This window comes from Erinaceus europaeus, chromosome 4 (assembly GCF_950295315.1).
Source record: "Erinaceus europaeus chromosome 4, mEriEur2.1, whole genome shotgun sequence".
Classification (NCBI taxonomy): domain Eukaryota; kingdom Metazoa; phylum Chordata; class Mammalia; order Eulipotyphla; family Erinaceidae; genus Erinaceus; species Erinaceus europaeus.
In genome coordinates, this window is record NC_080165.1 from 60,543,620 (window position 1) to 60,571,561 (window position 27,942).

Consider the following 27,942-nt stretch of genomic DNA (forward strand, 5'->3'; position numbering starts at 1 on the left):
AGCACTTCACCTTTGGAACCTCCCAGATGCAAGACCATCGCCAAATTCTTTCCTTCCACCACTGTCATAATCACAAATGCCACTATTATCATCATGGTTAATATTTATTACAGGTTTATCCTGTTCTATGCTATGTGCTTTATATGAAAATTTTTGTTTTCTTCCTACAACTGCCCTTTGAGGTAGATGCTATTATTATCTCCATTCAGAGTCTAGAAAGGTTAGTCTAAAGAGCTTAAAAAGGTTAAGTAACTTAATGAATGTCACATAACTACTACTAGTTCCAGATTTGAAAGCAGGCTACTGAGCCTAACTTTTAGCCTAACTTTTGTTTTGATTAACCTCCCTTAAATTTTGTATAAGTTTTCTGAAACAGTTACCTTTTTGGTGAGACAGACCTATTTAGATACTGTCCATCAACAAATGAGTATGTTCTTAAGTTATATGGAATTAAAGTATAAATAACTGAAAAGATAACATGATTGAAGACGCATTTAATTGACAGAAAGAACTAGAATATCACTTTGGTGTATGTGATGCTGGGGATGGGGATTAAATATGGAACCTCATGCTTTAGAGGTCAGTGCCTTCTCTAAGGTACTACTTCCCTGGTCACACTTTTTTTTTTTTTACTTTTTGTTTTTTTTAACCAAAATATTGATCAGTCTGGTTTATGGTGGTGCAGGTGATCAAACCTAGGACTTTGGAGCCTCAGGCATAAGAGTCTCTTTGCATAACCATCATTCTGTCTATGCCCCACCCTGTGATTTCTTTGAAACCACACATACATGATTGTCAGATGAGTGGAATGGACAAGGAGAAAATGCTTGGAGTTTAGAAATCTGTGGTGAAACTACAAATGTGTTCTGAAGGGTGGAAAGCCTTTAAATAAAAGTGAAGATAAGTGGGCATTCTCAAAGCAGATTCACTGCCTCTGCAAAGACAGCCTGTAAAATGCCAATTGAGTGGGAATAGTCTGGTAGGATTTGAAAAAAGAAAAACAGGACAGGGGGAATGGAGATCAGAGGCATTTACTGATATCTTAGCTCAGTACAAAGGACAATTTTAACTGTTATAAGAGGAAAACTCAGGATAGTTGGGGGTTGATTTGGAGCCATTTCATCTCATCGGAGTAAGCTTGATTGTATGACCCTATGCCATCCTACTTATGTCTCAGTTTCATATCTGTAAAATAAGGAAATAACTCTTGTCCCTTGGTTTTTCTTCTAGTCATCAAAAACAAATGTTAGGTCATAGTTCACAAGCAAAAAGAAAATATGTAATGCTTTACTAGATACATTCATTAAAGTTGTGAAATATCTGGACATCTTTATAACACAAGCACTGCAGAAAACTTTCAATGAAATATTTAAATTAATTAATGTCTGTGGCAGTCCAATCCTAGCAACTCTTCATTTTTTTTTCCCCTTTAAATGGCAAAAACTTGAAGAAAAAAGTGAAAATGGGATATAGCTTATTTTCAATGACACAGGTCACTTTGACAGTTCAGTTTATGGATTGCATAGAATTTAATCCACTCATTTTACACATCGTTTTCAAGTCTTTAAAAGGACAAAGGAGGCAAGTCGAATCAGTCGGTTTTTCCGTATTTTTTCCACGGGGTGGTGGTGGGGGGGCGGTGGGGACGAAGAGGAGATCCCAGGGAGAAGAAGAGGATTTCCTTTGAGACCGGATTCCCGGCTGCCGATAATTGCTATTATTGCCTGGCTGGGAAAAGAGGCTGATGAAAAGGTGACTACAACGTGCTAACTGCTTAAGTCAAGCGCACCCTCCCTCCTTCGTTTCTTTTTCGATGAGAAATGTTCCTCTCTCCCGCCCTCACAGAAGGAGCTGAGACAGCATCTGGCATCACAATACTAACATTTGTTTCGTGATTTCCTTTTTGCCGGGCACTCTGACACTCATCTCTTCTTAGCCATCAGGACTCGCTGGCACCTCCCTGCTCTTTAAAAATAGAAATCTGGTGGCGACTCGGGAGAACGAGTTATTTATTTATTCTCTACCGGCTCGAAAGCGACAGTGATCAGGACCCCTCCCTCGCCGACTGGCCCCCCAGGCTGGACTGCGGGCCCGAGACACCCCCATCCCCGTGAGCCCCTCCTCGACACCCCCTCGCTCCGTGACACCGCCGTGACTCACAGCCTGCAGGTCCGCCCCCCCAATACACAACCCCCGAGGACCGAGCCCGAGCCCGCAGCCTGTCGTCAGCCCGCCCCAGCCGCCCAGGAGGTCCCGGGCTGAGTCACACGGAGACCACCCCGCTCGGCCGCCCCGCCAGGCCCAGTCGCCTCGGCGCTGCTCCTTCTGCTCTCCGGCTCGAGCCCTTGACCCAAAAACCTCCGAAAACACAGAGCCGCCGAGCCGGCCCCGGGCAGCCTTTGATGGCTTTGTTATTGTTTGGGTTTGAATCGATACGCCCCTCCCCATCCTTCCTCCCTCGCGGCCCGACACCCGGCTCCCGCCTCCCCTCAAGCCCCGAGCCCCTCCCCCTCCATTTTGGCGCCTTTTCCTTCCCGCCACGTCGTGGCGGCGTAGAGACCATTCTGACCGCGAGAGCGGGGCGGGGCGCGGCGGCTTATGCAGATGAGGCGGCTCCTGGTTGGCTGGGGGCGCACCGGCGGGGGCGGGGCCGGGGCGCGGCGACCCAGAGAGCGGGGCGGGGGCTGAGGGGAGTCGCCGTGTCCCGCCGCCTTCCCCACCCCCTCTCCTCCCTGCACCCGCCCGGCAGCGCCGCTCGCGGCCTCGGCCTCCCGGAGAGGCCCCGCCCCCGCCCCGCCCGCCCGCGGGCCCCCTCCCCGCCGGCGCGCTCCGCCCCTTTACTCCTGGCGGCTGGGCGAGCCGGGCGTCTGCTGCAGCGGCGGCGGCGGCGGCGGAGGAGGCCCGAGGAGACTTGGCGGCGGCGGGACCGGCAGCGGCAACAGCAGCTTCGGCAACAGCAGCGGCAGCAGCAGCAGCAGCAGCTCCAAGCCCCCGGTGCCACGGCGCTGTCGCACGAGCCTCCCGCCTCGCCGCCCTCGGCGCAGCCCGACCCCGCCGGCGAGTCTGCCCGCCGCCAGCGCCCCCAGACGTCCTCCGACTCGCCCTCGGCCTTCCACGCCCGCCGCAGCCACCGCCGCACCGCCACCCGCAGCCTCAGCCCCGGCCCGAGGCTCAGCCGCCGGCAGCAGCCCAGCCCCGGCCCCGGCCCCGGCCCCCGCTCGGGCCCCGCAGCCGACACCCCGGAGGTCGGGATGCTCTTGTCTAAGATCAACTCGCTCGCCCACCTGCGCGCCGCGCCCTGCAGCGACCTGCACGCTAGCAAGCTGGCGCCGGGTGAGCGCCCCCTCCCCACCCCGCACCCGGGCCGGCGGGCCGACGAAGCCCCTGGGCGGGGAGCCGGCGCTGAGCCCCCGTGCCCCCTCTCCCTTCCCCTAGGCAAAGAGAAGGAGCCCCTGGAGTCGCAGTACCAGGTGGGCCCGCTCCTGGGCAGCGGCGGCTTCGGCTCCGTCTACTCCGGCATCCGCGTCAGCGACAACTTGCCGGTGAGTGGCCGCCCCGCGGCGGGGAGGCGCCCGGCCAGGCTGGGGTGCACGGGGTGCAGGGGGTGCATGCCCTCCCACCCCCGAGATGGGGTCTAACCCACTGTTGGGGGCTTTCCAGGTGGCCATCAAGCACGTGGAGAAGGACCGGATTTCTGACTGGGGGGAGCTGGTGAGTAGCCGGGAGGAGGGAGGGAGCGAGACCCCGGGCGGGGTGTCGGCCGCTAAGCCGGGACCCCCGCCCTCACCGCGGCCGCCTCGCCCGCCCCCGCAGCCCAATGGCACCCGGGTGCCCATGGAAGTGGTCCTGCTGAAGAAGGTGAGCTCGGGCTTCCCCGGCGTCATCCGGCTCCTGGACTGGTTCGAGAGGCCGGACAGTTTCGTCCTGATCCTCGAGAGGCCCGAGCCGGTGCAAGACCTCTTCGACTTTATCACCGAGAGGGGGGCCCTGCAGGAGGAGCTGGCCCGCAGCTTCTTCTGGCAGGTGCTGGAGGCCGTGCGGCACTGCCACAACTGCGGGGTGCTCCACCGCGACATCAAGGACGAGAACATCCTCATCGACCTCAGCCGCGGCGAGCTCAAGCTCATCGACTTCGGGTCGGGAGCGCTGCTCAAGGACACGGTCTACACGGACTTCGACGGTGAGCCGGCCGGGACCAACCGGGCTGCAGGGGTGTGTGTGTGTGTGGGGGGGGTGACCCGGCCCGCTTCCCCTCCCTCCCGGCCCTTTGGAAAGGTCATCGGGCCGCCTGGCTCAATGCTCCGCAGGGGTGGGGCGGAAGAGCTTCCCCGCCGGCTTTACTACGCCGGAGATTTTCCAGCCAGCTCAACCTGTCAGGCTTCTGGCATGATCACACTTTTTTTTTTTTTAAGTGGAATTTCAGTGGGTTCCACGCTTTTCCCGGTGAATAAGAGGTTATGGACAACCGGCCGTAGCCCAGATTTCTCAAGTCTGACCCAGTTTCACCGCCAGTGAAAGCGTGGGGTGGAGGGGGGAGCAGGAGAGATGAAAATTGACGCTGGTGGTTTTTTTCTTGGGGTGTGTGTGTGTGTTGTTCAATAAGGGGATTAGTTTTCCGTAAGGTTGTTTTTAGAGCTGCATGTTTTTTTTCCCCTACCCTTTGATCTTGGGGGTTAGATAAGAAATAGAAACAGTTTCACTAAATAATTCATTTTGTTGGGGTGCGTGTGTGAGGGAGGAGGGAGTGCATGTTGTGAAATAAGATCTCTTGCTGGTTTTGAAAATGAGTTCGGTGTCTCCTCGGAGGGGATGAAAACCTATCCTAGGGAGGGGCTTGGAGCGGGTTCTTTCAGAATAGAAGGAATGGAGAGCCTGAGATCAAAGCAAAGGAGGGTGGGGTCATCATCTGGGCCTCTAAGCTTAACAAACGACAGCCTTTCAAAACTTGTGACTGGGGCTTGTGGTTTGTGTTTATTTGCCCTTGGAGGACGCTGGGTTGGGCTGCCTTTTTTTTTTTTTTTCCTCTTTTAGCAGTTAATGGCTGGCCAGTCCTCTCATTTTTTTCCCTTTGAGTCTTTGCTGCCCCCTGGTGGGCACCCGTGGCAGGGCCCTCCTTTTTTTTTTTTTTACAACCCAAAGTTTGTAAACAGGAATCACGTGGTCTGAAACCAGCCTGGCAGCTCTGTTTACCTTTGGTGTGTGTGGAGGCTGCTGGTATCTGCCCCTGCACTCAGAGAAGGGGGAAAGAAAGACTCCCAAAGGGTCCTCACACTTAGGATAGTGTACGTACTTTCTAAAGGGGAGGGCAGAAGGGAACCATATCTGAGATGAGACTTTGGGCATGGCAGGATCCAGTGGTCTGTGGGATCCTTCCTATGAGTATGCAGACATCCCTTTATCCAATTTGTGGGTGGTCCTACCACATACAGGCCTCAGGCTTCAGGTCTGAGGCTGGTGTTTATTTCTTGGAGCAGTTTGCAAAGGATTTCAGTTTATGGTCTGGACTAGGAGAGATGTGGGTAACACTTTGAGTTGGAGAGATTCCATAAGCTGCTCATCAACTCCTATTAGCTGATGGGTGAAGATGGAGTTCATCCAGCTTCTGGGGTTTTTAAGGTTATTCAGCATGCCAATCAGTTGGCACTGTGTTTTATCTTTTTGCTAAAAGTGTGTTTTCCTTCTTATTCCCCCGACTCACAGGGACCCGAGTGTATAGTCCTCCAGAGTGGATCCGCTACCATCGCTACCATGGAAGGTCCGCTGCTGTGTGGTCTCTGGGGATTCTGCTGTATGATATGGTCTGTGGAGATATTCCCTTTGAGCATGATGAGGAGATCATCAGGGGCCAAGTTTTCTTCAGGCAGAGGGTCTCTTCAGGTAATTTTTGGGAAGCTGGGTAAAGTAGAAGTCGAAGTTCCTAGGCTGTTCTCAGTGGACAGTTTTTGATTTCTGGTGAGGCCATTCTAACCTTGGCTTTGTGGTAGACTCCCAAGTCAGTCAGTGAATCACACCTGAGAACAAGCCCCCAGGGATAGTTTACATTTGAGTCTCCTTGAGAGATCAGGGAAAAGAACACATATGAAAAGAAATACTTTTTATAATAAGTACCAACAAAGTTCTTGACTCTTGTCAGGGAATGAGAAGTTGAGGGCTTTCCCCTTTAAGGGCAGGCTCTGTAAATATTGTAGTCCTGGTGACCTCACTGTGGGTGGTGTTCAGATTTGTAAGGTGGGAAGGTGAATTGAATCACCTACCTCATCATGCTCAGTGATGTCTCATCAGAATTTCTTGTCATCATCCTATTTCTGGTGAGTGGGTGTCATGAAAAAGGCCCCAGCTATTGAAGTTTAAAAACCACAGGTTTAAGAGAGGGTTTTTTTTTTCACCCCCACAAAGCTGTCTGATGGAATTAAATGTTAGTTAATGACCTTTTCTTTGAAGAATAGACATTCTAGAAAGTGCAAGGTACAGTCTCTGTTGTGCCTCAGACTTGTAGGCCCCTGGGAAGCAAATTGGAAAGACCTTTGCATTGCATAAACAAGTTGAGTCATTCATAACCCTTGTCTGTCTTGCTTTCTGCAGAGTGTCAGCATCTCATTAAATGGTGCTTATCCCTGAGACCATCAGACCGGCCATCCTTTGAGGAAATCCAGAACCATCCATGGATGCAAGATGTCCTCTTGCCCCAGGAAACTGCTGAGATCCACCTCCACAGCCTGTTGCCAGGACCTAGCAAATAGCAACTTTTCCAGCAGGTCCTCCCCTCCCTGCCAGATGCTTCAGGGAGGGGAAGCTTCAGTTTCCAGCTTCCTGAGTACCAGTGACACTTCTCTTGCAAGCAGGACAATGCTTGATATGGAACAACATTTACAACTCATTCCAGACCCCCCTCCCAGGCCCCTGGAGGCTGCCTCCCAATAGTGGGAGGAAAGACTCCCCGTCTAGGCGCCTGGGGCCTCAACTCCTCCCCCCTACATGCTCTCCTTATCATAGGTGTCCAATGCTGGACTCGGCAAAGTCCTGGGGTGGGGGGTGGGAATGGGTCAGAACCCTACCATGGAACTGTCCCTTCATCTCAGAGTTCTGCTGAATGCCGTGATGGGTTGGGTAGGGGGAAAACGGGTTGGGGTGGGATAGGGCTAGCACCATTTTTAAGTCCCTGTCACCTCTTCCGACTCTTCTGAGTGCCTTCTGTGGGGACTACGGCTGTGCTGGGAGAAATACTTGAACTTGCCTCTTTTACCTGCTGCTTCTCCAAAAATCTGCCTGGGTGTGGTTCCCTGTTTCTGTCCCCCCCCCCCCCAACCCCCTACCCCCCATCCTTCATATGAAAGGTGCCATGGAAGAGGCTACAGGGCCAAAACGCTGAGCCACCTGCCCTTCTGCCTCCTTAGTAAAACTCCCTCTAGTGAACTGGTCTTCCTTTTTGGTTTTTATGTAACTGTTTCAAAGCCAAGACCACACACACACACACACACACACACACACACACACAAATGCACAAACAATGCAAATCAACAGAAACTGTAAATGTGTGTACAGTTGGCATGGTAGTGTACAAAAAGATTGTAGCTGATCTGATTTTTTTTTTTTTTTGCCTTTAAGTTATTTTACCTTAATTTTTTTTTTAAGGTGCGCATCCTAACCTGGAGGTCAATATTATGTATTTATTTATTTATTTATTTGGTTCCCTTCTCCAAGCTTCCACAGCTGCTGCCATAGTTTTCCTTTCCTATTTTCCTCCTCTGTCTTGGGGTCCTTTTGGGTAGGGCTACGATGCTTACTCTGTGGGGTGATGGGACTCAGGAAGGACAGCTCCTGTAGCTCCCTGACCACCGAGGCCGCTCACCTGCTCGACCCAAGTAGATGTGGGGCTCTGCGGGGTGATGAGGGACGTTGCTGACTTGTGTATATAGCATAGATATATGAAAGGCAGTTCTGGATGGTGTGCCTTCCAGATCCTCTCTGGGGCTGTTTGAGCAGCATGTAGCCTGCTGGTTTTAGCCGAGTGAAATACTGTACAGGGGAATAAAAGAGATCTTATTGTTATTATTTTTTTTTATAATTGATGTTTTTGAATAAAAACCTTTTGTCTTAACCTGTGGCTTCTAAGTATGATTCATGCGAAGACTAATGTGCATTTAACGAACACTTACTATGTACCAAAATCTGCGCTAGAAAGTAAAAGAACTTTCAGCCCAAGTCGGGTTCCCTCTAAGAATACTGAAATAATTCTTTCTGAAATACAAGTATGGCCAGAGGGTAGAAGGAGACCAATCTTGGGTGGGTAAGATTTGGCCAGAGAGGTCCAATGAAATAATTCTCGAGAGCTGTGCCTTTAGAGCACGTGACAATTTCCCAGTGACATTGTTCATGCTTCAAGTATTAAATAGTCACTTGTGGCCAGTGACAGTTCAACTCCAGAATTATTCTACTACTGCAGAAAGTTCTATTAAAGAAGGCTGGCCTAAGTGATACTAAACTTGCTTCACATGTCAGTGGATTTTTTTCAGCTGCCTTCCACTAGTAAGGCTTTTTGAGCACGTGCCCATGACACATCAAAGTTTACTACGTACCTGTATTAATCTCAGACAATTTCAATTTCCTTTCACCCTCAATATGGGGTTTAGTCAAACAAGAATGAGCTGGTGGATATTTGTCTTTTGAGTGACAGGCGGGGTTTTCCCCTCTGATGTGTTTATTAACAGAATTAAAATGGAAGTAGGTGAAATGTTAGCTCTGCCACTTTCTTACTGTTGTCCTGAGATAATTAGTATTTTTAGTCTGTGGTTTCTTTCCAGGAATCTGAGCTCCTTATTCTTCATGTGAATGTTTAAACTGGATGGGAGAGTTCGTGAGTCTACTTAGTACACATAGCCTGAATACATAAGAGTGTACCACTGGTCTATTTCCTTTTCCTTTACAAGCACCAGCAGCAGTTCTAGCATTTCCCTTTCAGGTGGATTTTGCTCTTCTCCCCCATGGTTCATGCACACTGGCTCAGATGCTCTTGCCAGGTTGCCAGGTTCCAAGCCAGAATGCTCTTCATTTGTCTACCCTTAGAATTGGACTAGATTGGGGTCTGGGAGGTGGTGCAGTGGATAAAGCATTGAACTCTCAAGCATGAGGTCCTGAGTTCAATCCCTGGCAACACGTGTACCAGTGATGTCTGGTTCTTTCCTCTTAACTTTCTCATAAATAAAAATAAATTCTTTTTTAAAAAAGTGGACTAGATCCCAAGCCCTAGCTCAGCTCCCATGTGACTATAGCAGAAAAAGGAAGGATTTCTTGGTTCTAGGGGCTGATTTTTTTTTTTTTCTTGAGTTCCCCTTTATACTCTTACTACCACAAAAACTTACATTCCATACCTCTTGGAGTACAAGGATTGCATGCCTCATCCTTTCCAGTAAAGTTGACATTAGAACAATTAGAAATTGCTCCAAACTTCTAACGAAATAATCTAACAAAGCCCCACCCTTTTCCTTGAAGTGACCTGGCAGCTTCCCCATTCTCTGTTGATACTGGTAAAGTTGATGGAACACATTGCCTCATGGAAGAAGCCTATTATGCTGCTATTTGGGTGCAAAACTGAGGAGAGCTGACTAAGACCTGGTGGTCAGCAAGGCCAAAAATAGTCACTATCTAGTCTCACAGGAAAAGTTTTCCTTTCCCTTTTATTTATCTACAAATTTATTTGTTAATGTGAGAGAGGGAGGAAGCAGTGGAGGACGGGGGAGAACATCATTCAGGTAAATGTAGTGCTGGGAATTGGAACCTGGGACTTCATACTTGAGAGTTCAAGGCTTTATCCATTGAGCCACCTCCTCCTCTCCCTCCTCTCCCTCCTCCCTTTCATCCTCCCCATCATTTTAAAAGCTTAAATCGACAGACCTGGTTCATTCCAGCACTTACTGCCATGCCTGGCGATAACAAATCATCGTTTTCCATCTGATGACCAATGTATAAAGATAGATTCTGGGGGCCAGGTGGTGGCACACCTGATTGAGCAAAAACGTTACAATCCACAAAGACTCGGGTTCAAGCCCTCAGATCCCACCTGCTGGGGGAAAGCTTTGTGAGTGGTGAAGCACTGTTGCAGATATCTCCCTATAACCCCCATCCTCTCTATTTCTGGCTGTCTCTATCCAATAAATAAAATTTTAAAAAAGATATATCCTGTATCAAACTTTATTTACAACAGGAAATGGAAACTGAATGTAGGGGCCAATTCTGTTTTGTTTTTTTTTTCCTCCAGAGTTATCTCTGGGGGTTGGTGCCTACGCTATGAATCCACTGCTCCTGGAAGCTATTTTTCACATTTTTGCTGCCCTTGTTATTGCTGTTGTTGTTGGATAGAATAGAGAGAAATTGAGACAGGAGGGGAGGAGGGGGAGATAGACACCTGTAGACCTGCTTCACCACCTGTGAAGCAAGCCCCCCCCCCCCGCAGGTAGGGAGCCAGGGGCTCGAACCAGGGTCCTTACTCGGGTCCTTGCACTTTGCTCCATGTACACTTAACCCACTGTACTACCACCCAGCCCCCTGCAATGTTCTTTTTTAATCTTTATTTTCTAAATATTTTTTTAAATATTTTATTTTTATTTATTTATTCCCTTTTGTCGCCCTTGTTGTTTTATTGTTGTAGTTATTGTTGTTGTTGGATAGGACAGAGAGAAATGGAGAGAGGAGGGGAAGACAGAGACGGGGAGAGAAAGATAGACACCTGCAGACCTACTTCACTACCTGTGAAGCGACTCCCCTGCAGGTGGGGAGCCGGGGTTCGAACCGGGATCCTTATGCCGGTCCTTGTGCTTTGCGCCACCTGCGCTTAACCCGCTGCGCTACAGCCCGACTCCCTTAATCTTTATTTTCTTCTATTTAAAAATTGAGAGGGAAGAGGGAGATGGAGACCTCCAGCACTGCTTCACTGCTCATTAAGCTTCTCCTGCAGGTGGGGACTGGGAGCTTGAACTTGGGTCTTTGTGCAATGCAATGTGTGTACTCAACCAGGTATGCCACCACCCTGCCCCTGCATCAAATTCTAAACTTCATATATCCTAGTTTTCCTTGATCTTGATAGATTGGGCATACTTCCATTTGGCAATGAGCAGAAAGTCCTTGATCTCAATTTTCAGAGGCAAGGCAGGACAGCAGACACAAAGGCACAGTAAGCAGCAAGAAACAAGGAAGACAAAAAGCAAAAAACGTTTTCTAACTCCTGCACTTGACTCTACTGCCATCAATTCATTTGCGCGTTCCATAACACTTGGTGATAATAGCTCATTCAGCACCTACTTACTCTGCCCAGCACTCTTTTTTTTAGAAAAAAAATTTTGTTATCTATATTTATTGAATAGAGACAGCCAGATATTGGGGGGAGGGGGAGAGACACCTGCAGCCCTGCTTCACCGCTCATGAAGCTTCCTCCCTGCAGGTGGGGATGGGGGCTTGAACCTGGGTCCTTATGCCTTGTAACATGTGTACTCAACCAGGTGTGCCACCACCTGGCCCTAAAATGTACCCATCTTTTTATTTTATTTTATTATTTAAAAAATATTAATTTATTCTCTTTTGTTGCCCCCCCTTTTTTTTTAACCAGAGCACCGTTCAGTTCTGGCTTAGGGTAGTGCAGGGGAGATTGAACCTGGGACTTTGGAGCCTCAAGCATGAGAGTCTGTTTGCATAACCATTATGCTATCTACCCTCTGCCCTGTTTTTTTTTTGTTGTTGTTGTTGTTGTTACTGATGTCATCGTTGTTGGATAGGACAGAAAGAACTGGAGAGAGGAGGGGAGGACAGAGATGGGAAGAGAGAAAGACACCTGCAGACCTGCTTCACCGCTTGTGAAGTGACTTCCCTGCAGGTGGGGAGCCTGGGGCTCCAACCAGGATCCTTATGCCAGTCCTTGTGCTTTGTGCCACCTGCGCTTAACCCGCTGCACTACTGCCCGACTCCCTATTTTCATTTATTTTTTAAATCTTTACCAGAGCACTACTTAGCTCTGGCTTATGGTGGTGTGAGGAACTGAACCTGGGACCTTAGAGCCTCAGGCATGGGAATCTGTCTGCATAACCATTATGCTATATCTCGCACCCACTCAGCACTGTCTTATAAGTTGCATGCATTAAACTCTGTAAATGTTATTTTTAAACACCTAGTCCAAATTTCATCCTGTTTTTCCTTCCCTCCTTCCTTCCTTCCATTCCTTCCTTACTCCCTTATTTTTAATTTTTTAAAATAATTTTTATTTATTTACTTATTGTGTATTATTATTTATTTACCTTTTGTTGCCCTTGTTGTAATTATTGATGTCGTCGTTGTTGGATAGGACAGAGAGAAATGGAGAGAGGAAGGGAAGGGGGGAGGAGATAGACACCTGTAGACCTGCTTCACCACCTGTGAAGCGACTTCCTTGCAGGTGGGGAGCCAGAGGCTAGAACCAGCATCCCTAAGCCAGTCCTTGCGCTTTGCACCACCTGCGCTTAACCCGCTGTGCTGCCTCCCGACTCCCACCTTACTCCCTTTCTTTATTTTGTTTTTGTTATATGGGATAGAACAGAGAGAAATTGAGAGGAGAGAGGGAAATAGAGAGAGAGACCTGCAGCACTGCTTTACCACTCATGAAGCTTCCCCCTATCCCTTACAGGTAAGGGGACTGGGGGCTTAGACCCAGGTCCCTGTGAATGGTAATGCTTGTGTTCAACCAAGGACACCACTGCTCAGTCCCTAAATGGTGTAAATCTTACAAGCTATAAGATAGAGGCTACTGGGGGTCGGGCGGTAACGCAACAGGTTAAGCGCACGTGGCCGCCAATCGCAAGGATGGCGTAGGAATCCGGGTTCAAGCCTCTGGCTCCCCACCTGCAGGGGAGTCGCTTTACAAGCGGTGAAGCAGGTCTGCAGGTGTCTTTCTCTCCCCCCCTGTCTTCCCCTCCTCTCTCCATTTCTTTCTGTCCTATCCAACAACGACGACATATCAACAACAATAATAATTGCAACAATAAAACAAGGGCAACAAAAGGGAATAAATAAATAAATAAATATATTTAAAGAATAGACAGAGACTATTGTTTATCCTCAGTTACAGATGGGGAAAACTGAGTCATAGAGCAGTTAATTAACACATAAAAGGTCCCATATCTAAGAAGTGACTAGTTCAGAATTTGGACCCAGCAGTCCATGTTCCTTAAAACTACACTATCTGAAGAAATTATTTGCATGGATTAGTGGCCCCAAGCTTTGCAGCCCAGGATCAGGGTAGCTTTTCCCCGGTACGCAGAGTCAGCCAGTAGTTCTTTTCTGTGTAAATATTAATTAATACATGCTACCCTTCACTTGAACCAGGCTGCAGAGCAGGAGTTGGAGGTGGTAAAGGAAGGAGAAAGAGGAGGGGTGGCTAGGGGCGGGGCGGAGCCCATTTCTTGTAAATGTTGCTCAGCTCCTTCAACTGCTCTGCTGGTTCTTGGAAACCCTTACCACAAAGGACCTATCGAGAACAGTGCTAAAGCAGATATGGCCTCATCCCCCCCAGTTCATTTCCTGCTCAGCCTTGCGCTAGTAACCCCGATTGCCAAAGCTGGGTTGCAGTGACCCCTTATTCTCACTGTGGGAGGAAGTGCAAAAATAAGAACTAGGGTCAAGCCGAAAGGACAGCCTTTATTTTTATTTATTGTAACAGGACATCCGATGTACAGAATCCTTGGTTCACAAATCTTCACTGGTCCAAGCATAACCTGCTGTATATTTTATTACACTGTGGTGAACTCACTCAATATATATAATAATATCCACATATCTATCTTTTACCTCCCTCTAGCCTGAATTTTATGTTTAGCATTCTCTCTTTTTTTTGTATTATTTATTTATTTATTTTCCCTTTTGTTGCCCTTGTTGTTTTTCATTGTTGTTGTAGTTATTGTGTATGTTATTGTTATTGATGTCGTCTTTGTCAGATAGGACAGAGAGAAATGGAGAGAGGAGGGAGAGGGAGGGAGATAGACACCTGCAGACCAGCTTCACCGCTTGTGAAGTGACTCCCCTGGAGGTGGGGAGCCTGGGACTTGAACCCGGATTCCTACGCTATCCTTGCGCTTGTGCCACCTACGCTTAACCCGCTGCGCTACCGCCCAACTTCCTATGTTTAGCATTCTCTTACATGAAAAATAGATATTAATCATGATTATAATTAAAGAGGGGAGAGAGAGATAACCGTAGCATCACTGTGACACAGGCAATGCAGGGATCAACATTGAGATCACATGCTTGAGAGTCCAAAACCTCATTCACGGTGACACCTCCTGGACCTGTATCTCGGTTTTTTTTTTTTTAATTTATTTTTTGAGGATTAATGGTTTACAGTCAACAATAAAATACAATAGTTTGTATATGTGTAACATTTCTTAATTTTCCACATAATGTGACAGGATCCCTACTTCCTTAGCATACCTGACTCCATCTTGACCTGAACTTGAACCTGTGCAACTGCTTTACTTGCCATCAAGAAATAGATCTTGAGGGTTGAGTGGTAGGGCAGCGGGTTAAGTGCATGTGGCACAAAGCTCAAGGACCAGCATAAGGATCCCGGTTCAAACCCCCGGCTCCCCACCTGCAAGGGCGTTGCTTCACAGGCAGTGAAGCAGGTCTGCAGGTGTCTATCTTTCTCTCCCCCTCTCTGTCTTCCCCTCCCCTCTCCATTTCTCTCTGTCTTATCCAACAACGAACAACAAGGCTACAACAACAAGGGCAACAAAAGGGAAAAAAAAATGGCCTCCAGGAGCAGTGGATTCATGGTGCAGGCACCCAGCCCCAGCAATAACCCTGGAGGCAAAAAAAAAAAAAGTAGATCTTAGTGTTCTGAAATTATTGATTAATTGTTGATTATGGATTGTTTCCATAATGGGTTGTCCTGACTGCAGTAACAGATGGTCTTAACCACCACTGCATGGTTGGCTTCTGTAACCTAGCTTGCTTTCTGCACTCTGAAGAGTGCTTTTAGCTGTTGAGTGTAGTCACTAGCCGGCTTAATAAAGACTCTCAGATTTCACTGAACTGGTCTCAGGTGGTCTCTGACACTTACCCCACAACAATAATAATTCAACCCCCACTAGGTCTTCCTCTGCTATCATGTTCCAGGACATGAACCCTCCTCTCCCACCCAGAGTCTTTTACTTTGGTGCAGTACACCAAGCTATCTTAAGTTTTAAAAAAAGATTTACTTTATTTGGTACATATGAGAAAGAGTTTAGCATGACACAAACACAGAGGGAAAGAGATAAGCCAGAGTACTTTGTGATACATGGAGTGCCAGGGATCAAACCAGGAATTTGTAGCATATAAGTTCGATGCTCTGCCACTTGAAACACTGAGTCACCTTGCTAGTTGCATGCTTTTCTTTAAAGAAGTTTTTATTTAGGGCTAAGGAGATAGCATAATGGTTACACATAGTGACTCTGATGCCTGAGGATCCATAGTCCCAGGTTCAATCCCAGGCTACATCATAAGCTAGAACTGCTAAAAAAACAAAATGGGGGGAGATTATTTATGTATTTTTTGCACCAAGTAAAGAACTCTAAGGAAGGAGGGTTAAGGGAAGAAAGCATATGGAGGGGTCCTTAGGGCCCTACTTCATGATGGTGAAAATTAAAATTAAATTGGGGTTGAGAGTGTTTTGCAGACATACACACATATTATGGGGTGATGAGATATTGTACCCGTGTGTCAACAACTATATTATAAACCATGAAACCCCCAATAAAGTGATTTATGAAGGAAAATCAAATTTTATGTTCTATTTAGTCTTTTTATGTAAATAGTAATTAATTTAAAATATTTTATTTATTTATTGGATAGAGACAGAGAGAAATTGATAGGGAATGGGGAAATAGAAAGACACTTGCAGTATTGCTTCACTGTTCATGAAACTTTCTCCCTGTAAGTGGGAAATAGGGGCTTGAACTAGGGTCCCTACACACTGTAACATGTATGCTCTACTAGGTGTAACACCTGATCTTTTTTTTTTTTTTTTTTAACCAGAGTACTCAACTCTGGTATATGGTGGTGCAGGGAATTGAACCTGGGACCTCAGAGGCTTAGGCTTGAAAGTCTTTTGCATAACCACTACACCATCTCCCCTGCCATTATTTTTTTAACATCCCAAACTAAACTCTACAAATTTTATAACTTATTTACTTATTACTGGAGCACTGATCAGATCTGGTTTATGTTGATGTTTGGTGTTAAACCTAGGGCTTTGGAGCTTTAGACATAAAATACATTTGCATTAACATTTTGCTATCTCCCTGACCCTCAAACAAGTTCTTAATTTATAAGCATGTGCTACTAAAATTTGTAGAGGACTAAAGAGATAGCAGGATGATTGTGCAATCAACTTTCATGCCTGAGGCTTCTGTGACCCCAGGTTCAATCCCTGTCACCAACATAATAAGCCAGAGTTTAGCAGTGCTCTGGTTTAAAAAAAAAAAAGATTTCTCTGACAACAAAAACAACAATACTAACAACAACAACAAGGGCAACAACGACAAAAAAAGGCCTCCAGGAGTAATGGATTTGTAGGGCAGGTACCGAGCCCCAGCAATAACACTGGAGGCAAAAAAAAAAAAAAAAAAAAGAAAGAAAGAAAGAGAAAAAGAATCCCTTCTGCAGGTGGAAATTCTTTCCATTTGATGAAAGTCTAGAGAGTTAGCTAAATCAACTTTGCTTCAGATTCAGATTGCATTTTCCTGAAAGAGACTTCCATGATTGTTTCCAATGTCCTTGCTAAATTCAAAGAATTCTCAAGTGTCACCTGCCTGTAGAAGTGAGCTTCTCAACAAGGGCAACAAAAGAGAAAATAATTTTTTTAAAAAAGGAAAAGATTTCAACATTTGTAGAGTTTAGTTACAGGTATTCTTGGACTTCATTAAGAGTATTATGCATGAATAAAGTTCATTTTAAATATAAATTTTACTAGTGATTTACAAAACTACAGGATTACAGGGGTACAGTTCCATAATGCACTTACTATCAAATTTCTGTGCCCCTACCCCAATTTATTTATTGATATTTATTTAATTTTTTTTATACCAGACCACTGCTCAGCTCTGGCTTATTATGGTGGTGAAGGGAATTGAACCTGTATGGCCACACCTCATTTTCACTCTGAAACATTCCATTGTATGCTGTTTGGGTTTTGGTTGGTGGGAGGTGGTAACTTTCAGTCCACTTTCATTATATCTTAGTCCCAGCATCTTTCCTCTCATGTCCCTTATAATATATCTATCCAGTTTTATAATACAAACTCATTCATTTGTTCTCTTTTAGTTTTGTGTTCCAGGACTTGGACATGAGGTATCTCAGAGGCGTGAAGCATGTTCTCTACCACTAAATGATATCCCCAGTCACAAATTCATTTAAAAGTGAGATCTCTGAAGTCCCAAGTTCAATCCCCTGCAGCACCATAAGCCAGAGCTAAGCAGTGTTCTGGGTACTTTTTACTGAAGAAGTGATTTGTGTGCAGACTTAAACTAGCACACATTTGAAATGCATGGTTGGATGTATTTTGAGAAATGTACACACCTGTGTAGCCACAACCAAGATAAAGAACACTGCTACCATCCCCAAAGTTACATTGTTGGCCTTTTGCAGTCAGCCTCCTCATCGACACCCACACCCACCCCAAATTCCCCCACCTCATACAACCCCTCCTTCACTTTCTGTCACCATTACATTAATTTTTGCCTCTTCTAGAATCTCCTTTAAATAATGTCATACAGCATGTGTTCATTTGCAAGAGTAACCATGAACTGGGCTCCCAACATGTGACTGATACTTCACAAGTATATATTCATTTCTGTTTTGGAGATGAGAAAACCAACACTCAGAAACTGAAGAGTTGGGGTCACTTGGTAGATTGAGTGCATTACCATGTACAAGATCCTGCGTTTTAGCCTCAGCACCACAAGGGCCCACCATTTGGCATGACCTGTGGAGTTCCATGGATGTTGGAGTGGTGATATGGTGTTTCTTCTCTTTCTTTCTCTGCTTCTATTTTTTTAAAAGAATTAATTTAAAAAGAATGAACTTACCTTTATACCTCAAGCCAGCATTCTTGTCTTAGACCTCTAGTAGCTATATATGTCTCTACAATGCAGGCAACAGGGTTTCAGTTGCTAGGAAAATAGCTCAACTGGTAGAAAGTGGGGCTTGCATGCCTGAGGTTCCTAGTTCAATTCCCAGTACTTTATGTACTGTAATGTAGTTTGTATTGTATGTGTAGTATGTAGTACATGCCCACCCAGGTACCACCTATGCTCCAAGAACCTGTGCTACGTTGAAAAGGGAGAAGAGAAGAGAAGAGAAGAGAAGAGAAGAGAAGAGAAGAGAAGAGAAGAGAAGAGAAAGAAGAGAACAGAGGAAGAGAAAGAAGAGAACAGAGGAGGAGAAGAAAGGAGAGGAGAGGAGGGGAGGTGAAATGAGAGGAGGGGAAGGGAAAGGGGAGGAGGGGAGGGGAGGATTGCCTGGGAGATGGCACAGTGGATAAAATGTTGAGTTTAGGGGAGTCTTGCGTTAGCACAGCAGGTTAAGTGCAGGACTGGCGTAAGGATCTGGCTCCCCACCTGCAGGGGAGTCGCTTCACAGGCAGTGAAGCAGGTCTACAGGTGTCTCTCTTTCTCTGCCCCTCTCTGTCTTCTCCTCCTCTCTCCATTTCTCTCTGTCCTATCCAACAATGATGACATCAACAACAACAACAACAATAACCACAACAACAATAAAACAAAGGGCAACAAAAGGGAAAATAAATAATAATTTTTTTTTAAATCTACTTTAAAAAAATGCTGGGTTTAAAAGCATGAGGTTTCCAGTTCCAGCCCCTGGTATTACATATGACAGAGTGATGTTCTGGTTCCTTCTCCCTCACTCTCTTCTAATTAATAAATAATTAAAATTAATCCTTAAAATTAAGATTTATTGAAAATTTAATTCACCAACATCATAGGAATCATAAATGTCAGAATAGATTTCTGACTAAGTTTGATCTGTTTCCAAGTTGAAAGTCTTCCTCATGCAGCACACTACTGTTGCTCTTGGTTTCATGGAGACCCTGGAATACATGGGACCTGGCCCCCGCTGTGCTGAAAGGAGAAGCATCAGTGCTGTGGTGTCATTCTCTCTAATGCCATCTCTGTTTTCTATACGAAAAATTGGTGTAGAGCAGTGAAGCTTGAATTATGAAAGAGAAAGAGAGAAAGAGACTACATCAGGGAAACTAAGAAGGTCAAGATTTGCAGTCTTATGAAAAAACAGGTGTAAGGCACATGCAGCAACTGGGGGACAGATAAGAAAGTGCATGATAGGGAGCTGGGCCGTAGCATAGTGGTTAAGTGCACATGGCACAAGGCACAAAGCACAAAGGCGGGCATAAGGATGCCTATTCGAACCCCCAGCTGCCCACCAGCAGGGGGTCGCTTTGCAAGCAAGTGGTGAAGCAGGTTTGCAGGTATCTATTTTTCTCTCTTCCTCTGTCTTCCACTCCTCTCTGTCCTATCCAACAACAACAACAGCTATGACAACAATAACAGTAACAACTACAAGAAGAGGAACAATAAGGACAATAAAATGGGGGAAAATAGCCTCTAGGAGGAGTGGATTCGTAGTGCAGCCACTGAGCCCCAGCAATAACCCTGGAGGCAAGAAATAAAGGGAAAGAAAGAGAAGAAAATGATAATGATAATAATAATATAAAAAGAAAGTACATAATAAAATGCTAAACTAAATTAGTTAAGTGCTAAAAACCTCGTTTTAAAAAATATTTCAATCACTCAGGAAGATACAGGGAGAAACAGTTTCACATGAGAAGGAGAGAAAAGCCAGAGCACAGTGCAGCACATAAAGTACTGGGAATTGAACTAGGAACCTCAGGCATGCAAGTCCCACTTTCTATCAGCTGAGCTATTTTCTGTATTGTAGAGCTATTGTCTGTATTGTAGAGACACAGATAGCTACTAGAGGTAGGTCTAAGACAAGAATGCTGGCTTGAGATATAAGGGCAAATTCATTCACTTCAGACAAAAATCTTGAAGCTGGACAGGGAAAATCTGATTCAGAGAAGTCAACTCTTTATTTTTCTTCCTTTCTGTTCAGTCAGACCCATTTTAAAATCTGAAGTTCAAGAAATATATTCATGGTAAGGGGAAGAGATAGTATAATAACATGCAAAAATACTTTCCTGCCTGAGTTCCAGTTTCAGTGCCCAATACCACCATAAGCTAGAGCTGAGCAGTCTCTTTGTCTCTTGTTCTCTCTGTGTATCTCTCATTAAAATAAAGCCTTTTTTTTTTTTTTTTTTTTTTTACTAGGGCACTGCTCAGCTCTGGCTTATGGTGGTACAGAGGACCCTGGAGCCTCAGGCATTGGAGTCTGTTTGCATATTCTTTATGCTATCTCCCCAGCCCATATAATATATATATATTTTTAAAGATTTTTATTTATTCATTCATGAGAAATGATAGGAGAGAGAAAGAAGCAGACATCATTCTGGTACATGTGCTGCCTGGGACTGAACTCAGGACCTCATGCTTGAGAGTCCAATGCTTTATCCACTGCACCACCTCCCAGACACACCCATAATAATATTTTTTAAATAATTTTTTTTCATTTTTATTATTGGATAGAGACAGAGAGAAATTTAGAGGGGAGAGGTAGAGAGGAAAGAGACAGTAAGACACCTGCAGCCCTGCTTCACCACTTGTGAGGGGCTTGAACCTGGGTCCTTTTGCACAGTAATGTGTGTACCTAACCAGGTATGATACCACCTGGCTCCCTTAAAAGAAAATTTTATTCATTTAAGTAAAATTTATTTATTATATGAGAGGGTAGTGGAGGGGAAAAGAGAAGGGGAAAGGAGAAGGGGTGGAAGAGAAAAGAAAGTGTGGAGAGAGAAACTGATTCATATGAGACAGGAGACAAAAAGAGACAAGCCAGAGCACCACCCTAGTGCATGCACAGCGACCGGGAACAGCAGGCATGCAAGTCCACTGCCCCGCCAGTTGAGTTATTTCCCCAACCATCGAAATTTAGAAAACTTAATAAAGGCAAACACAGACTTAGTCCCCAAATCCCAGAATAGTAGTCCTAGGAGAGCAGCTGGGATGCTTCAAGAAGTTTAAGGATAAGCAAAAGGAACTGACAATTCCCCCAGCTTCCATAGGGTCATGTTTCAAAAGTTTGTTTCTGTATCATTTGTTTGAAATTCTTCCTAGAGAAACCACATTACCAGTGGAGGTCAGAATCCTCCATCCTTCCTCAAATGCTTAGTTAACATAGGAGGTGGCCGAAATACTATATAGCTGTAATATGTCAATTCCTGAACTCAGACAAAACAGTGGGTTACAGACTCATAGACAACTCGAGCTGTTGTCTAGACCTCCCTCCCTGATCCAGGGACCTGCCCCACCACATCCTCACTAATAAGCATTTTCAGCTGAGTTCATCTTTCTTGCAAGATAGAGCAATCTTCCTTGCTTCAAAGTGGACATTTTTTTTTTCTGCTACCTTCTCCTTCTTAGTCCTTCCTGCCACTCTGCAGAAGTTTGATCACTTTCCCACATGAGAAGTCTTCAAATAGTCTTTTATTTATTATTATTATTATTATTTTAAATTACCAGAGCACTGCTCAGCTCTGGCTTATGGTGGTGCAGGGGTTTGAACCGGGGACTTTGGAGCCTCAGGAATGAGAGTCAGTTTGCATAAACATTATGCTATCTACCCCTGCCCCCCCTTTTTTTTTTAAATCAGAGCACTGCTTAGCTTTTGTTGATGGTGGTGCTGGGGATTGAATTTATAACCTCAGAGCCACAGGCATGAAAGGCTTTTTGCATAACCATTATGCTATCTCCCCAGCCTTATTATTTTTATTTATTTTTTTTTAATTTATTTCTTTTAGGGGAGTTAATGTTTTACATTCAACAGTAAATATAATAGTTTGCACATGCATAACATTCCCCAGTTTCCCTTTTAACAATACAACCTCCACTATGTCATTTATCATCCTTCATGGACTTGTATTCTCCCCACCCACCCACCCCAGAGTCTTTTACTTTGGTGCAATATGCCAATTCCATTTCAGGTTCTACTTGTGTTTTCTTTTCTTTTTTTATTTATTTAAATTTATTTCTTTATTGGGGAATTAATGTTTTACATTCAACAGTAAATACAATAGTTTGTACATGCATAACATTCCCCAGTTTCCCATTTAACAATACAACCCCCACTATGTCATTTATCATCCTTCATGGACCTGTATTCTCCCCACCCACCCACCCTAGAGTCTTTTACTTGGGTGCAATACACCAATTCCATTTCAGGTTTTACTTGTGTTTTCTTTTCTGATCTTGTTTTTCAACTTCTGCCTGAGAGTGAGATCATCCCATATTCATCCTTCTGTTTCTGACTTATTTCACTCAACATGAATTTTTCAAGGTCCATCCAAGATCAGCTGAAAACAGTGAAGTCACCATTTTTTACAGCTGAGTAGTATTCCATTGTGTATATATACCACAACTTGCTCAGCCACTCATCTGTTGTTGGACACCTGGGTTGCTTCCAGGTTTTCAGCCTTATTATTTATTTATTTATTTATATCAATTGACTTATTTATCAATGAGAGATAATACATATGTGTATATATATTGCTTTTTATTTTATGTATTTATTTATTGGATAGAGACAGAAAGAAATAAAGAAAGATGAGAGAGATAGAAAGGGAGAGAGAGAGACCCATGCAGCACTGCTTTACCACTCATGAAGCTTCCTACCTGCAGGTAGGGGCTGGAGGCTTGGATCCAAGTCTTTGTGTATTGTAACGTGTACTTAGCCAAGTGTGCCACCACTCAGAACCTCTATTAGTATTTGTTATTTTTATTTATTGCTATTATCATTTTTATTTTATGATTTCCTCTATTCTATCCTTATGCTTACCATTTTGACCTTTGGACTTTGTCTTTTTGCTGGTGGATGCCTCTCCAGTCATTTTTAATCCAGTTAATCTATTCTTCATAATTTTTCTGTTAAATCAATGTGTATTTATTTAATTATTTATTTATTGGATAGAGACAGAGAAAAGCCAAGAGGGAAAAGGAGATAGAGAAGGTGGGAGAAAGAGAGAAAGAGAGAGAGAGAGAGAAGGAAGCACTGTTTAACTACTTATAAAGCTTCTTTACCTGCAGGTGGAGACTGGAGTCTTGAACATGGATCCTTGTGCATTATATAGCATGTATCCTCAACTGGGAGCTCTATTGCCCTGACATTTTAATTGTTTACTTTTTAAAATATTTTTATTAATTTATTTTTAACAAGGATAGAAGTAGAGATAGAGAAAGAACCAGACATCACTCTGGTACATGTGCTTCCTGGATTGAACGCAGGACCTCATACTTAAGAGTCTAATGCTTTATCCACTGTCCCACTTTCTGGACAATTATTATTATTATTAATATTATGATATATTTTTTACTTTTACTTTTTTATTGGGAAATTAATGTTTTACATTCAACAATAAGTACAACAGTTTGTAAATTATATATTTTTTAACCAGAGCACTGCTCAGCTCTGGCTTATGATGGTGTGGGGGATGGAACCTGGGACTTTAGAGCCTCAGGCACCAGAGTCTCTTTGCATAACTATTATGCTAGCTACCCTCCACTATTTATTCCCTTTTGTTGCCCTTGTTTTATTGTTGTAGTTATTATTATTGTTGTTATTGACATCATCGTCGTTGGATAGGACAGAGAGAAATGGAGAGAGGAAGGGAAGACAAAGAGGGGGAGAGAAAGATAGACACCTGCAGACCTGCTTCACCGCTTGTGAAGCGATACCCTGACAGGTGGGGAGCCGGGGGCTTGAACTGAGATCCTTACACCAGTCCTTGGCTTTTCACCATGTGCACTTAACCCACTGCGTTACCACCCGATTCCCTATTATTATTTTTAATACCAGCATACTGCTCAGCTCTGATTTATGGTGATGTGGAGAATTGAAACCGGAACTTTGGAGCCTCAGGCATGAAAGTTTTTGCATAACCATTATGCTATCTCCCCAACCCCAGTTTATTTTACTTTTTTAACCAGGTACTGTTTTGCTCTGGTTTAAGGTGGTGCTAAAGATTGAACCAGGGACCTTAGTGCTTCAGGCATGAAAGTTTTGTGTTTTTTGCATAACTGTTAGGCTACCTCCCCCTATCTATTTTCTTTTTAAATTAACTTAATAATGAGAGAGAAAGAGAGATCAAGAACACACCAGAGCATAACTCTGGCACATGCAGTGCTGGGGATTGAATTTGGGACCTTAGCCACTGCACTACCTCCCAGGCTGCTACTCTATGATTTCCATTAGTTTTTTTTTTTTTTTTTTTTGTACTTTATCTCACATTTTCTCTGATTTTTCAGTCATCTTTAATGTCTTCTTTAGGAAGTTTATATGACTCTTCTGAATTTCAGGAGTTATTGTCCTTACCAGTGCTGGTGACTTCCTTTGGCTTTTCATCATGTTTTGGTGATCTGTGCCAATCCAAACAAGAGACCTGTGCTTGGGTGGGCCTGGTCACTGACCATTGGCTCATGATGAGAAATGCCTGGCAGATATTTGCCAATGTGGTTGAGCCAGTTTGGGTAACAAGCAGGGAGATGTTTCAAGGGCTCAGTAGTCATTAGGTTGCCATGAATTGGTCTTCAGATCTAAAGGAGGCTGGGCCTCTGTCCTATGCAGCAACTGGTGCACATATGCTGGAACTGTCAGAGAATAGTGGCTGGCAGGTTTCCAGCCAACAAAGGACAGGGTAAGCAGTGGGCTCTCCTTGCTAACTGGCAATGCATTAGTCTGCATGACACTTGCTGACTAGAAGGGTGCAATTTATTTGCTAGTGTTAGGTACAGGCTTGCAAGAACCAGACTTTTTTTTTTTTCTTTTTTCCCCAGAGCACTGCTCAGCTCTGGCTTATGGTGGTGTGGGGAATTGAACCTGGGGACCTGGGAGCCTCAGCCACGAGAGTCAGTTTGCATAACCATTATGTTATCTATCCCACCCAAGGAACAGATTTGTTTGTATGCCAGAAGTTTCTTTCTCTCATTTTCCTCCCTCCCTTCCTCCCTCCCTCCCTCCTTTCTTCCTTCCTTCCTTCCTTCCTTCCTTCCTTCCTCCCTTCCTTCCTCCCTTCCTTCCTTCCTTTTTTTTTTCAGAGTACTGGTCAGCTCTGGCTTATGGTGGTTCAGGAGATTGCACCTGGGACTTTAGAACCTCAGGCTTGAGAGTCTCTTTGCATAACCATTATGTTATCTCCCCCCCACACACACACACCGTTCGATTTTTCATTTTTTTTTCTTTATTGGGGTGATTAGTGGTTTACAGTCAACAGTAAAATATAGTAGTTTGTACACGTGTAACATTTCTCAGTTTTCCACATAACAATTCAACCCCCTCTAGGCCCTCCTCTGCCATCATGTTCCAGCACCTGAACCCTCTCCCCAACCCCAGTCTTTTCTTTTGATACAATACACCAAATTCAGTCCAAGTTATGTGTTGTGTTCTCCCTTCTGTTCTTATTTTTCAAATTCTGTCTATGAGTGAGATCATTCCTTCTCTTTCTGACTTATCTCATTTATGATTCCTTCAGGATCCATCCAAGATGAGGTGAAGAAAGTGAATTCACCATTTTTAATAGCTGAGTAGTATTCCATTGTGTATATATACCACAACTTGCTCAGCCACTCATCTGTTGTTGGAAACCAGGGTTGCTTCCAGGTTTTGGCTATTATAAATTGTACTGCTATGAACATAACTCTTTTTGGATGGGTATGTTTGGTTCCTTAGGATATATCCCCAGGAGAGGAATTGCAGGGTCATAGGTAGGGTAGGTCCATTTCTAGCCTTCTGAGAGTTCTCCAGACTGCTCTTCACAAGGGTTGGACCAATTTTTCTATTTTTAAAATGTTTCCAGCTATCAATTTTTTTAAAAATATATTATTAATTAATTTATTTATTTATTGGATAAAGGCAAAGAGAAAATTGAGAGAGAAGGGGGAAATAGGGAGAGAGAAAAGAAATACCAGTAGCACTGTTTCACTACTAGTGAAGTTTTCCCTCTCCAGTTGGGGAACAAGGACGTGAACCAGCAGATTTAGTGTATGTGTGTGTGGGGTGTGGGGTTGGGGGGGCTGAGGCTCCAAGGTCCTGGGTTCAATCTTTCACACCACACTAAAACAGAGCTGAGTAGTGCTCTGGTAAAATAAAAAAAAAGGGGGAGTTGGGTGGGAGCGCAGCAGATTAAATGCACTTGGCACCAAGCGCAAGGACTGGAGGAAGGATCCCGATTTAACCCCCCAGTTGCCCACCTGCAGGGGGGTCACTTCACAAGTGGTGAAGCAGATCTGCAGGTGTCTTTCTCTCCCTTCTCTGTCTTCCCCTCCTTTCTCCATTTCTCTCTGTCCTATACAACATCAATAACAACTACAACAATAAAACAATAAGGGCAACAAAAAGGAATAAATAATAAATAAATAAATTTTAAATATACATATAAAAAAAGAAAGTCCAATGATTTATCCACTGGGTTACCTCCTGAGCCATGTGAGTTATCACCTTAAATAACTTCACCTGAGGAAAAGGGTGCTACAGGCAATAGTAGAAGGGGAAGGTCAGTCAAGGGAGGTTACTTAAGAAGACACGGTAGATAGGGGAGTCGGGCTGTAGCGCAGCGGGTTAAGCACAGGTGGCGCAAAGCACAAGGACTCGGCCTTAAGGATCCCGGCTCCCCACCTGCAGGGGGGTCACTTCACAGGCGGTGAAGCAGGTCTGCAGGTGTCTGTCTTTCTCTCCCCCTCTGTCTTCCCCTCCTCTCTCCATTTCTCTCTGTCCTATCCAACAACAATGACAACAATAATAACTACAACAGTAAAACAACAAGGGCAACAAAAGTAAATAAATAAATATTAAAAAAAGAAGACACGGTAGATAAAGGTTTGATCATTATGCATATTTCTGCTTACATAAGAAGCTTTTATTAATTAATTATTTAAATTCATTTATGTATTAATTTTGCCAAAGCACCACTCAGCTCTGATTTATAGTTGGTGTGTGGGTATTGAACTTGAGAACTCAGTGCCTCAGCCATAAAAATTCCTGTGCATAACCTTTTGCCATACCCCTTTGACCAATTCATTCATGTGGTGTATTCTTTTTAAAATAACTATTTTTCAAAATATTTATTTATTCCCTTTTGTTACCCTTGTTGTTTTACTGTTGTAGTTGTAGTTATAGTTGTTCTTATTGATGTTATTGTTGTTGAATAGGACAGAGAGAAATGGAGAGAGGAGAGGAAGACAGACAAGGGGAGAGAAAGATAGACACCTGCAGACCTGCTTCACCTCCTGTGAAGTGACTGCCCTGCAGGTGGGGAGCCGGGGGCTCGAACCGGAATCCTTACACCGGTGCTTGCGCTTTGCGCCACCTGTTCTTTTATTATTATTATTATTCTTTATATTTGTTTATTTCCTTTTGTTGCACTTGTTGTTTTATTGTTGTAGTTATTGATGTCGTTGTTGTTGGATAGGATAAAGAGAAATGGAGAGAGAGGGGAAGACAAAGAGGGGGAGAGAAAGATAGACACCTGCAGACCTACTTCACTACCTGTGAAGCAACTCCCCTGCAGGTGGGGAGCCGGGGGCTTGAACCGGGATCCTTACTCTGGTCCTTGTGCTTTGCGCCACCTGCGCTTAACCCGCTATGCTACTGCCCGACTTCCTCATGTGGTGTATTCTTTGAAGAATCATGAGGTAGGTAAGATAGATGGTCTTCTCTCCATTTTAAAAATGCTGAAGGTGACAAGACTATTGAATAACAGAGACGTGACTAAAACCAGAGCTTTAGCTTTCTATTTCTTGACTTTTCCACTTC

The 27,942-nt window shown here is 44.5% G+C and overlaps 1 protein-coding gene and 1 long non-coding RNA gene across 3 annotated transcripts; one reads left to right on the top strand and one right to left on the bottom strand.

The window, feature by feature from the left end:
• Positions 1–1,272: 1,272 nt before the first annotated feature.
• Positions 1,273–2,517, bottom strand: LOC132538080 (uncharacterized). The gene is made up of 2 exons (XR_009549490.1): positions 1,883–2,517; positions 1,273–1,724 (listed from the first exon to the last, which is right to left on the bottom strand). It is a non-coding gene; the product is annotated as an uncharacterized LOC132538080 (long non-coding RNA).
• A 298-nt stretch (positions 2,518–2,815) lies between these two features.
• Positions 2,816–8,098, top strand: PIM1 (Pim-1 proto-oncogene, serine/threonine kinase). Of its 2 annotated transcripts, none has more exons than XM_007517814.2 (6): positions 2,816–3,333; positions 3,436–3,542; positions 3,661–3,711; positions 3,814–4,180; positions 5,701–5,877; positions 6,583–8,098. In XM_007517814.2, exons 1-6 carry the CDS (start codon positions 3,252–3,254, stop codon positions 6,738–6,740), a joined length of 942 nt encoding a protein of 313 aa, XP_007517876.1. In that variant the 5' UTR covers positions 2,816–3,251; the 3' UTR covers positions 6,741–8,098. The 2 variants fall into 2 exon arrangements, with proteins under 2 accessions (XP_007517876.1, XP_060045704.1); XM_060189721.1 differs by having other exon boundaries at positions 2,818–3,333; positions 5,701–5,755; positions 6,583–6,736.
• The last annotated feature ends 19,844 nt before the right edge of the window (positions 8,099–27,942 follow it).